At 36.9% G+C, this 12,886-nt stretch overlaps 1 protein-coding gene across 1 annotated transcript in view; it reads left to right on the forward strand.

Moving 5' to 3' along the window:
- Positions 1–7,036, forward strand: part of LOC112575628 (spectrin alpha chain-like) — a 51,795-nt gene extending 44,759 nt beyond the window's left edge. Inside the window, 9 exon segments of the mRNA XM_025257606.1 lie at positions 86–265; positions 477–589; positions 1,895–1,949; positions 2,469–2,563; positions 3,039–3,140; positions 3,529–3,582; positions 3,826–3,972; positions 5,124–5,271; positions 5,473–7,036. Of these exon segments, the coding sequence (XP_025113391.1) occupies positions 86–265; positions 477–589; positions 1,895–1,949; positions 2,469–2,563; positions 3,039–3,140; positions 3,529–3,582; positions 3,826–3,972; positions 5,124–5,271; positions 5,473–5,598 (1,020 nt within the window). The 3' untranslated portion in view covers positions 5,599–7,036.
- Positions 7,037–12,886: the final 5,850 nt, after the last annotated feature.

Raw genomic sequence — 12,886 nt, forward strand, 5'->3', positions numbered from 1 at the left:
GAAGATATTAAGAATTTAGGAGCCATGAAGTTCAAAGCTTATGTAAGACACAGCACTTAAATGCAACTTATTTTTCAAATGGTAGGCCCTGCGGGAAGCTCATGATCAATTCAAGGCATCATTGAGTGCCGCTCTGGCTGACTTTAACCAGCTGGCAGCACTTGACAAGCAGATCAAGGCCTTTGAGGTTGGACCCAACCCATACACATGGTTTACCATGGATGCTCTGGAAGAGACCTGGAAGAACCTGCAAAAAATTATCAAGGTTTGTCTTTTTTTTTTCTTAGTTTGTTTTTCAGCATTCTTTGCATTTTTTGCAGGTTGAAGCAGCAAATGATCTTAAGAGCATTGCTTCATTAATAACATAGAGAATACTACTGAATGTGTAGTTATACTGCTACAGAGTGCAATAGTGTCTTTATTTTTTATGATTGCTTTTATTTTTAAACCACTAATTTTGTTTTCTGTAATGGTAGGAGCGGGATACAGACCTTGATCGCGAAGAGCGCAGGCAGGAGGAGAATGACCAACTGCGCAAACAGTTTGCCCACGCTGCCAATGCTTTCCATTCATGGCTTACTGATACCAGGTCAGACATTCTCACCAACTCATTTCAGTGATTTTGCTTATTTAATGTAGGGAAAGTTTCAGAAAGAATTAATACATGCTGTCATTTAATAATTCCTCACACGTTATTGAAAGGGTGTCTTCAGTACTGGTTGAGATCAGATTATTTCAGCTGGACTTGTTTTTGCATTATTCCTACCCCAAAAGATTGGTTTTTATTTTTGGTGACATGTTTTAATTGAAAAGGAAACTTGCCTTGTACCTTTTTATTTTTGTCACTTGGAACAGAAGGGGTTATTAATAATTTTTTTCTCTTATCTGTCTTTGGGCGGTTTACTACCCGGTGCTCTTCTGTCTACATAAATTCGCCGTCGTGTCCTTACTTCTAGACTTTGGCTTCTCGACGGGTCTTGGACATTTGAGTACTATGCATGGGGTGGTGTCTGTGTTGCTTTTTGTTAGCCATATAATCTGCACAAATATTGTCCTCAAAGTGGTGCTGAGAAGGGACATTGTCTTATTAACAAGGGGAAGAAGGGAGGGTTTTAGAGTTGTTTTCTGAGGCAGATGTCATTTTCACAGTAGGTGTACATAATTAGGTGATTGAAGGGTATAATAACTTGAATTACATTTTTTTTTATTCTTTAATTTTTATTGATTTATATAATTTTGCTTTTTTTTAAACCCCTGAGCATGCTAAATATAGCAGTTTTTATAAGGTGTGATCTGGTGATGGAAGGGAGTGGGAAGACATAATTTTGGAATGGTTTGTGCACAGCCTTAGTTTCAAGAATTCATTTTGCACTCAGAGACTGTGAGCATGCTGGTTTCATTAGCAGAATTATAATGAAAGCCTGCCCAAGCATGGGAGGTTAAGGCAGATGCGGGGGGGGGGGGGGGGGTAATTTCACACGAGCATGATGCACGGTGTTCCGGCACATCCCATAGTTGTACCGACTAGATGGCTTATAGTTCAACATGTTCATTGCTCCTCATAGCACAAATGATAGGAATTTTACGATGACTGAAAAAGTCTGTTGATATACTTTATGAAATACTTCATATCCCTGGAACTGAGAAACAGCTGTTAATAGTATTTCTTGTTGACATTAGGTATTGGCATTTGCTATTTTGTCTTTTTCTAAGACAAGGTTTAGCACTGAATTTGTCTTTAAGAAAAATAACTTGGTGAAAAACTTGATTATTTTTCTGCTGTATTCAAACCCAAGTTCAAGGTTTTGGTAACATGTTACTTTTCTAGAAAGTAATCACTGGCACTTAGCTGCATGACAGTGACCACAATTCTGTGTTGTTCTATTCTTGATAGGGCTGCCATGATGGAAGGCTCTGGGTCATTGGAGGAGCAATTAGAAGCAACAAAGGTACTGTAAATAATACATATTTTCTGTAACACTGTTTAAAAACACATATAAATTTATTGAAATCGATGTCAGAATACAGTGAACAGAACTGTATTATTGATTTATTATGTGTAGAGTTGTGTGTATGGGTGTGCGTGAAGATGCCTACCCTCAAAAAGGTCTGTTTGTCCACCTGTATGTAAAGGGCTTTGAGTCCAGTTGGTGTTGGAGAAAGGTGCTAAATAAATGTGTTTTTTAAACTTATTGAAGATGATTAATTATTGGGATCACAAAGGAAGAAAATTTTAGAATTAAGAACAAGTAAATTACTAAATTTAATTTTTATGGCATTTTGCACCACCATCAAAGGCAGCCACAAAGTGCTTTACAGAAAATGATAATAAAATAAAGAAAAACACAGACATTAATAATGAACATTGATCTATAAAAAATATATGCAGAAAGTGGAATTTTGCCAGTGCAAAGTGCATACGAAGACCGTGTTTGCATTGGTTGCATGACTTCAAATGTGTGTTTTAGCGTAAAGCCACTGAGGTGAGGGCCCAGAAGGGACAGCTGAAGAAGATTGAGGATCTGGGTGCAGCCATGGAAGAGAGACTTATCTTGGACAACAGGTGAGAACATTATACAGCTCTGGTAAATCTGGGATGAACAACATTACATGGAAGTACTTGGTAACTTGTGGTTCTTGCAAGACACCATATTGATCTCTCTTGCTTGTCTGTTTAAAATCACTGTTCATGAAAAAAAGCATACATTCAATAGAGGGTATAGCAGGAAATTGCAGAAACATGTATGAGCAAGTATCGAAGTGCAATTGTAGTTCTTAGCTGGTTGAGTAGGGGGGAGGGGAGAGGGGGGAACAGCATAGGGAAAGCAGGTGTATCATAAACTTCAATCTTGAATAGTGTTCTTTAAGAGGGAGCAGTTAGGGCGAGATTTGGTGAATGTGTGTTTAAATATAGCTCTCAAAAAAGATGCTTTTATGCAGAAGGGAAGGTTTTATTTATGTGTATGACATGCATTTTTCTGTCAAATATAATGTTTTATGCCAACTGAGAGGCATTTTAATTTTCACAACAATTTCAGGTACACAGAGCATAGTACAGTGGGTCTTGCCCAGCAGTGGGACCAGCTCGATCAGTTGTGTATGCGTATGCAGCATAACCTGGAGCAGCAGATAGAAGCAAGGTAGTATTCTTCAGCTTTTAGCACACCATTATAAAAGGAATACTTAGAACTAGAAATGTAGATAAACTACATAGATGTTGAACATTGTCTAGTATGTTGAACATTGTCTAGTGTCAGTTTTGAGATAAAATGTGTAAATTACAGGAGAAAGAATTTTTGTCTTTGAAAAATTCAGATAATTGGCAGATAATCTGGTTTTAATTAAAAGTGTAAAATTAAATTAAATAGTAAATAGATGCTAAATTTGATATGCTTTTTTTGAAAACTTTGATAACGTCATTTGCTACTACAATCATTCATTACATGCTTGTGAAATAATTCCTGTAAAATTAAGTGCAAAACAAGAGCTTAAATCCTCAGCAGTTAACACTGTGTTGTCACTTCTCAGGAACCGCAGTGGTGTATCTGAGGATGCCCTGAGAGAGTTCAGCATGATGTTCAAGTGAGTATAGCTAGTGCTCAATATTTTCCAGGAACACTCTTTATTACAAGCTGGTCTTGGGCGCCCTCCAGCTTCAGTTATTTGGAAACATCTAGCCTTATCAGCATATGACCAGAAATAGAGCCTTTTAGCACAAGGTTGATGGAAACCACATACTTTTGATAGGTGGTGGTGTCAGCTTGTCATAACACTCCAAAAGTAAAAGCATTTTGGTTCATTTTTGATGAAATCTCTTTTCTCCAGGCACTTTGACAAAGACAAGAGTGGCCGGCTGGATCACCAAGAGTTCAAGTCCTGTTTGCGTGCACTGGGTTATGATCTCCCAATGGTGGAAGAAGGTCAAGTTGATCCAGAGTTTCAAGCCATCCTTGATCTAGTAGACCCCAACAGGTATGCCACCAATCTACCCGTTTTCCTTGGTTCATGGTCTTGAAATGGAGACAGCCTAATGATTTATCACTGTGTTTATGTACACATGCAGTTGTATTAAGAATTTAAGAAACTGATGAGATGTTTGGAGAAGAAGACAGGATGGAGGAAGGACAAAGGGAATGGGGGAGGCGGGTGGAGGGAAAAGAATTTTTCCTCCTTTAGACAAAGATCTTGAATTCTTAAAACAGGCAGCATCCATTTTGCAGAAACTGCTTCTAACTTGGGCACAGTTGCACAACACATTTTTAAAACTTGAAACTTCCTAAAACAAATTTAGAAATGTTTTTAAAAAATCGTGCCTAAACCATTTAGATTTGTTGCAAGAGCATTTTAGAAATGTTTTAAAATATTTTTCGGTTCTAAATTTCAAACAGAGCTGTTCTAAACCAGCTAAAATGTTTTTAACAGTAATGGCTCTGGTCATCACAGTCAGCTTTGTTCACAAGCATTCAGAAGACTTTATGATAAAACAAGCATGAATTATTCTAATACATAATGTATTTATGTACATTAATATGGTATTTTTGCATAACAGTTTCGACTCTATGGCGTGGTTGAGTTGTCTCATCATAGTGGTTTTCTCTTAAAAATGGTCAAGTTGGCCTGTTACATCACTAGGTGACCTGTTTACTCTACTGCATTAGTATTCCACTGCACTCACTGTGCCTGTCATATCTGGCACTCATGCAACTTTATTTGTTATACTATTATTGAATTTGACAAACAAACCATTTACTAGTTTTCTCCCACTATTTTTTCCATGGGAGTCACCATTTTTTACATTAGCATATGCCGATGGGAGCGGAAATTTGGCTTTTTGTCTTACTTTAAACAAGTTTTGTTAAGTACTTTGCTTAGATGAATTCTATAAAACTGTTTTAACTAAACAGTTTTAAAGCCTAAAAGTGTTTAAAATTGGAATGTGTTGTGCAACTCACTCCAGGTTTTAATAAATTTTTTCAAAGTGATTTTTTGTAATGACTGCTTTCACATGGGCATGCCTGTGTAAATTTTGAATATAACAATGGGGTTGTTATCTCATAAATGAATAAAAAGAAATACAAAATGTACAAGAAGTTTTAGTAATTTTTCTCAACTTTTTCTGTCAGGGATGGCTTTGTCTCCCTGCAAGAGTATATGGCCTTCATGATCAGTCGTGAGACGGAGAATGTCCAGTCCAGCTCTGAAGTAGAGCAGGCTTTCAGAGCTCTTACATCTGGCGAAAAGCCATACATCACTGCTCAAGAACTATATGCAGTAAGATTCTTTTTGGTCTTCATTAAACATTTTTTATTTTTTAACTATCTTCTGTAAATGGCATTATGATGCACACGAAGGTCTCCCATTCAATAACCATTTGAAATAAATCTTTTATCTTCTCATATTAAAAAGATCATCAACAGTTTGATGTTCAAATATCAATAACCTGTATTATAAACTGTTTTTCTTTTTCAACAGAATCTTACAAAAGAACAAGCAGACTACTGCATCAGCCGCATGAAACCATACATGGACAAAACTGGGCGAACCATACCAGATGCATATGACTATGTGGACTTTACTCGGCAGTTATTTGTCAACTGATAAAATTTGTTCATCCAAACTGTCTACATGTTTTTTCTTACATATTTTTTTCCTTAGATCTGAGAGATTGTGCACAGCACTTGTAATCTGTGTTATTTTACGAAAAGAAGGAAAAGAAATTGCCGAAAAAAGCTGCTGAGTTATGTGCTTCAATGTCTCTGCTCAGATAGTGTTAAATGGTTGTGAGATTCAGGTTTTACACAATTATGTTTGTGGGATTTTTTTTTGCTCGTGATTTTTCTTTTCTTCTTGAACTGTTCATATATTTAGCTTATGAGATACATTTCCTCCCCTATCTGATCCAAGTGTTGTTCGGAACATTGCATCTGCTTTCTTTCATTCATAGGGTGCCTAGGAAAGGAGGGACAATATAGTTAAATTTACAATACAAATATTACACAACCATCTTTTAAATTTTCTAATATGGCCGTAAAATCATTTGCTGAGAGACTACTAAAGACTTGATATGAACAAGGACAGTATGAGAAGACAATTTGGTTAAATTTGCAGAGTAAAGTCAAGGAGATAATGAAAGTGATGTGTGTAATGAGTTACATAAACACCTTTTTTAGGACTAAATTAGATTTTGATTGTCTGCATCATCAAGCAAGACAAATGGAAAGCATTTTCTACTTTCCACAACACTGTTGTGGTTTGGACTAATATCAGCCTTTTGGGTGTGGGTTTTACTTCTCATCCTTAAATGCCATTACACCACATAACCTATTGTCTGCAGCGCCTATGTGTGTGCTAGTTCCCTTCTGCAATTCTCTGTGCTGTCTGCAAAAGTGGACTTACTGTCAGTTAATCTTTTGATGTCAACATTAAAATAAAACAATTAAATCGACGCTAAACTGGATGCATTATAATTTGTGCATAAACCTTTAATTTGTTGCTTTTATATTGATTGGTAAAACTGCATGTTAAAGGTCAATGCTATGTTAATGCCGTATTTTGTAGTTTTGTACCCCTTTTAAAGATGTTTTGGATGCTAAAGTGATCAAAGTACGTTAGTTATTGTCTGAAAAAGACATCAATTATTTAAAAAAGAAGTGAAAAAGATTTCACTTGCAAGAGGAAGTGACTCTGAAATTGGAGTTTTGGAAAACTTTTGGAAAACATTGACAATGTTGCTCACAATTCACAAACTTTACTCTCTCGGTAGGTGGTACCTGCTAAATGACTCATACTTGCATGGACCAAAATTATAATAATAATCCTCATTATCAAAGCAATGAATTGTTAATTGCAGACAAGAGCGGTTTCCATTTTTGATCTGTAATTAGAGTAATAGTCTAATTATTAGTTGTTTCTGTGAATTCACTCTGCGTACGTACACATTTTTTTCTGTGTAGCTTGCCTCCTGCCATACTCTCCTTTTTGGATTAGACACAAGATGAGTAGTTTATGTAAGTTCTGAATAAACGCTTGAAAGAAATATGAGTGGTGAACCCTTGCATGTAATGAGAGTGTAACAGATTGGGTGGGTGCTGGAAATGCAGAATGCTGGAAAGAGTGGATGTATATAAATATATATTAATAATGGAGAGCTGATTAAGTCCAAATCTTGGCACAAGATCAGGTTCTGCAGGTTTTGTACAATTCAGAGATTTAAAAAAAGATATGAACAAAAACAAGACTATAAGAAGAACAGCAAGAGTTAAAAAGGGTTTGATAATGGAAAACAACAATACTGCTAACAGTAAATCCCAAGACTGATAAGTTGAACAATACAATTGAGTGAGATTGGCCGTAGATCTAAAACTTATTTGTAGAAAGACTAGTAATTACTGGGGATATTAACAACAGAGGGCAGATTTGACACTGGCTATCACTTTGTTAGATGAATGGCTTCATTCTTTAGATTGTAGCTGCTTGATCTTATTATTGTAATACAGTGTACAACTTTATTGTATCATGTGGGTATTTTGCTGCCAGATATTTAGAAGAAGAAAAAAAAAATGGAAAATGTATAAGTGTTCATACTTCATTTACTAATTAGTACATGTAACATCAACATGTTCACAAGTCATTGGACACACTTTATCACTGGCCCCTTTATCACCTTATCACCTGCCAGAAAAAACAAAACAAAAAACCCTGTCCCCATAACAACTCAGGAAGGTTATCACCGATTCAATGAAGGTGCGGTAAAATGATCTCATATACATAAAGTGACCTAGACAGTAGACCATCAGTTGACATGTTTAATGCATAGACTTTGATGCTTACATCAAATATTAACTTAGAGATAGCAGTTCCGAGGTATTTGTATTCCCACACTCTTTCAACGTGTACATAATTAATCATTAGGTTGAAGCTTTCTCCTAAAGCCAATAATCCGCTTCTCAGGCTTTTTGATGTGTGTGTATATATAAATATACTTAACATTTGCACCAGTTGTATACCCTTTAAGCCTGGGAGTATGAAAAAAAGATCCTTGCGGACAGTATTTTCAGAGTATTTGAGGAAAGGGATGCTAATAGATCCAGTGCAATTGTTGCGGCATTAATTTGTAGTTAATCCACCTTCGATGCAAAATTTGTGATGAGGGAAAGTAAAAAGTTTGAAGTAGCTCTTCAGTGAGGAAGGTTTGAAATATGTTGAAATTCGTCGTCTGCGAATGCTACAGGGACATCGAGAATACCAGAATTTTCAAGGATATTTACGACAAATGTGCAGTTTGAGTGTATAAATTTCTTTTAAGATCACAGCTTGAAATATTTTAAACATGCTGTTAAACGAAGATCAGGGTTATAGAGATCTTTAAAAAAAAAAAGTCAAGGATCTGAGTATGAAGGAATCGGACACTTTTTTTCCCTTCTGCGTGTTGAAGAGGACGACCTTAACTGACGAGGTAAACCACAAGTGGAAAATTCTTCACAACGCTTGAAAGAATCCTAGTCATGTTGCCAGTAATTAGAAATGATGCATTGAAGACCGAAAGGACTTGTTCAAGCTGCACTATCCAGTCAAGTTGTAGTGGCATGCTGTTTACACAGCACGTATTCCTATTATCAGAGACGTGCTACTATGAAGGAGGCACTCATCTTCGAAATCAAACCCTTGCCAGATTCAAGACTGGTGTAGTTGTACAAAGGAAGTTTTGGTCAAACCAAGAATTATCAGAAAGAACTGAAATGAATCTTTTACATGCAGTAGTAGAAGTTTTCTTCGGGTTGAGTGGTAACAGACTGATGGCTAAAGATCGATCGAGTTGGTTGAAAGTCAAAGGTAAAAACTTGATTTTTCCTTTGGTCATGTACCTCGTTTGTGGAAGGCGAACCAGACTTAATTTTTCGAGGGACGTACAGGTATGTCAAAATTATTATTTTTTTTTTTTTAAGTACAAAGAGATATAAAGATCATAACGTTACTAAGAAAATAACCTGACATTTACTTGCGACATTTTCTGGAACATATATTTTGCGTATATCATAATGTTTGAAAGGTTCTTCTAATTAAGCATAATTGCACAAAAACGTCGTCTAAAAATCGCTTGGTTAGTTCCTGCATGCATGCAACGCTGACATTTTCCATCTCTGCCGCCGCGACCGATATTTTCGCGTTCTATTTCTCGTTGTCATGACTGGTAATCACGCTTGTTTATGGCCCGCTTCAGATTCTGCCTGATTATGGCATAATCGAAACACAGTAGGAAATTGTTTGTTTCACGGAGTCCGTGCGCACAAACGGGGATACATTCTTCACTACTGTCGTTTTTAAACGGTGAATAATAACAATAAAATAAGGAGCAGTTCAAGAGCACACCTCTGCCTTATACAGCAGACTTAAAGAACATTGCCAAAACAGCAGTACACAAACACATTTACGCTTACACAGACAAGATATGAAGTACATTCAAACATTAACACATGCGTTGACTATGCCGTGAAAAGCTCATTTTATAAGGCAGTGAGATAGTAAAGCTCTATAAAACACAAGCTTTTAATTATTTTCATATTTTCTTGAAGTAAGACGTTGATTTGAAGTCGTTCCATGGTGAAACAAATATTATTTCTAATTTAGAACTGCGGTCGCTCCTAGAGACATGTATATGTGACATCAGACGAAGCTTGGATCTTAGATCGTAGAAATAAAACATCCCCATGCTTCAAAAAAAGTATTAGAAGAGACGCAGTTCATGGATGACAACATTATAACTGACAAAGAACACTTCGCCAGACAAAATGTGTGGCTTTACGCTGAGGTTCTTTTCTGTCCCCTTCCACGATGTTGTTTTTTAAAAATCTGTGGCCAGGAAGGTTAGCTTTCATGATGATGTTTTATTGTCAGATGTGTGCTTGCATTGCTTGTCCATTTAATGCACCAGGTAAGCACATCAAACGTGCTTTGCTGTGGACAAACACCGCTTTGATAATTGGCAGAAATGGCCGGCCGATAACCTTGTCAGCCACGGTCATAGGGACTTCCTGTCGCCAACAGGCGGTAGTCATTTATGGTAAACAGCTTTGGAACTCAAAAATCTGTTCAAGTCGTTGTGGGAGTGGTGCTGAAGAGGGCGAGGAAGATGGGAGGGAAATTTTCAAAGATTGCTTTTTAAAGGGATGGCTTGGATGTCAGCTATTTTTAAACACATCTGCAAGACAAAACTTTACAGCGAGGGCTGTCTGTAGACTAAGGTCCTCATACAGACAAATAAAGCGACATCATCATCACACGAAAAAGAGAATCGCTCTTTGCACGCACGCAAGCACGCTCGCAAGCACGTACATACATATTCATAAGTACAAAACAGTGGATTTTCTTACATTTATTCGGCGACCTCGCACAAAATAGAAGCAACAACAAAGAAAATTTCACAAAATAGGAGTTCAGAATTCAATATATATTATATATAGACTTTTGACTGACACGGTTCAAAGAATGACAGCTAATGCTGTGAAAGGAACAGAGCCAGTGTGAAGGGGTGTACTGGGCACATGAAGAGGTATCATGGAGGCACATTTGTCATTTATACAGTCAACGCTTGAAATATCTTCACCAACGACAATATACAATTTCACCAAACAAGATCGAAAGAAGGTTCACATTTAAGGCCTTTATCAGACGGTCAGACGAGTGACATCCAGTTTGCACCGTACTCAGTGATTAACTGTAATAATTTCAGAATATTGATTTTGCAGATTTAATTACTGCCTTTAAAAAGATATTTTTCAACCCAGTGAAGGAAAAAAAGACGCGAAAACTATTTTTTTCAAACTTAACATCAGTGAATAATATCGTCACTGCTGCCTTATAAAAGTACTAAACTGTGATGGACAGCATACCTGTGAACTAATAACTCCACAGCAGATTAGCCTGTAGCAACAAATGTCTCTGTTTTGCTCATAACACCTTTTCCCAACCCAAGAAATGAATGCTTGGAAATGGATTCCACAAGAAAATATTCAATCAGGCTTTTTTTTTTCTAAATCAGCTTGAACACATCGATAGTGATTTATCCGTTTCTTATCTTTGAACGTTATATCCTGAGAGACACACGCAGGCGCGCGCACGCACACACACACACATTCTCTCTCTCCATCTCTTAGATACAGACATCATTTCCTAGATAACCGCACGAATCGATCGTATAAGGAGATGGGGACTGAAGCACCTTTGTAAATAGAGTAGTGGAAACAAGCTATTAAGACAGATCAGTTTCTGGGGAGTGGTCAGATTTTTTTCTGTTTTATTTCTGACTCATTTAAAGCTTGGGAAAGAACCGCGTTAGCTCTTTCAAATGAGCACAAAGCATGCTTTAGTCGTACAGTGTAATGGTGTGTATGTCGATGATCTGGAACAATAACTCTTGGAAGTGTGACACCAGACAATGCCGACAAAGCACACAATAACGTGTAACAACCATTCTGTAACAGCGACAACACATGAAAACAATATGTATTGATCGGTTGGACTTCTGCCAATGACCAGGCTGAAGTAGGATATGATGTAGATGAGAGGGATCGAGAACGGTGGGAGAATGCCAACTTACAGATTGTCGCAAAGCAAGTTATGGGAATGTTGAGCAAGAGATAAGGATGAGCTTTCACCAAAAGTATGAAGAACCGGCGTAAAAGAGAACGAATACAACCATATATATATATACTGTCAACCATACCTGGTGTTTAACCTGCTGGGCGAATTTTACTCATATATCTTGATGGCCAGTTTAATCGAATGACAAAATGTTACAAATGGAAAATATAGGGTATGGCTAGGTGGGAATTATATTTTAAAAAGTCGGCAGGCCATACAGGAGGAAATATTCGGAGAAACAAATTTCTGTGCAAATATAGTCACAAAGAAGTGTGCATCAAACCACAATGAACATTCGAAAAAAAAAAATATTGGATGATTTTGGGGATTAAAAAATGATCAAGAGTCCCGGCTCTAATACTGTACAAAAAATAGATACATTGAAAATATAATCAGTAAAGCGTTTTGAAAAGTTTCCCATCAAAATTATTAGCAGACCTATGTTCGCGACTCCAGGAAAAAAATGCAGTGTTAATTATAATAAGTGGATTTATGAAACAGTAGTATCTGTGTAATGAACAGTCGTTGTAGATATGTAGATATAGAAATTTCACTGAACGTGTTTTAAAACTTTACTATTTTTAGTATTTATAGGGTTCGTAGCTTAGTGGGTGGTGCCTTCGAATGTCTCGAGACCCGCATGAATGCTCACCCCAGCCAGTAGAAATCGTTAATACAACCAGTGTTCTATGGAACCCTTAGGCATTCAAGTCAAGATTTAAATAATTTATTCTGCTGTTTCCTCTTATAACTGGTAAGCTGGTAGATGTTTCTTTATTATTTTCTATGTCCTAAATGCTATTTCTTCTTGGGCTTTTTTATTTACCGATTTTTTTTCTTACATGCCTTCCTAGTTTTTTTAACAGTGAATTTCACTGTCAAATCAAATTTCTTTCTTTCTTCTTCTTCTTTCTTCTTTTTTCTTTCTTCTTCTTCAACAGAAGACGCTGAAAGTGAGGCTTTACATCATGCCGTAAAGTACAACCATCTAATATAACATAATAATTCACTTGCCCATTACTTGAGCAGGATGCTCCGAGTGTAGAACTGTCACAGAGGAATCTCAAGTAACGATCAATGTGTCAGCGGAATAGTGAAGTTTCCGAAGCAAACTAACAATAATGATGGGATCAAACTGACACTATGTCTTCCGTGATGTCATCTGGTGACAACAATTGAAGTATGATCAAGCTATTGGCAGAGGAATGATCTACCACCTCAGCCGACAGAACGCTTCCTCGCCGAG

Source organism: Pomacea canaliculata, linkage group LG11 (genome assembly GCF_003073045.1).
Source record: "Pomacea canaliculata isolate SZHN2017 linkage group LG11, ASM307304v1, whole genome shotgun sequence".
Lineage (NCBI taxonomy): Eukaryota > Metazoa > Mollusca > Gastropoda > Architaenioglossa > Ampullariidae > Pomacea > Pomacea canaliculata.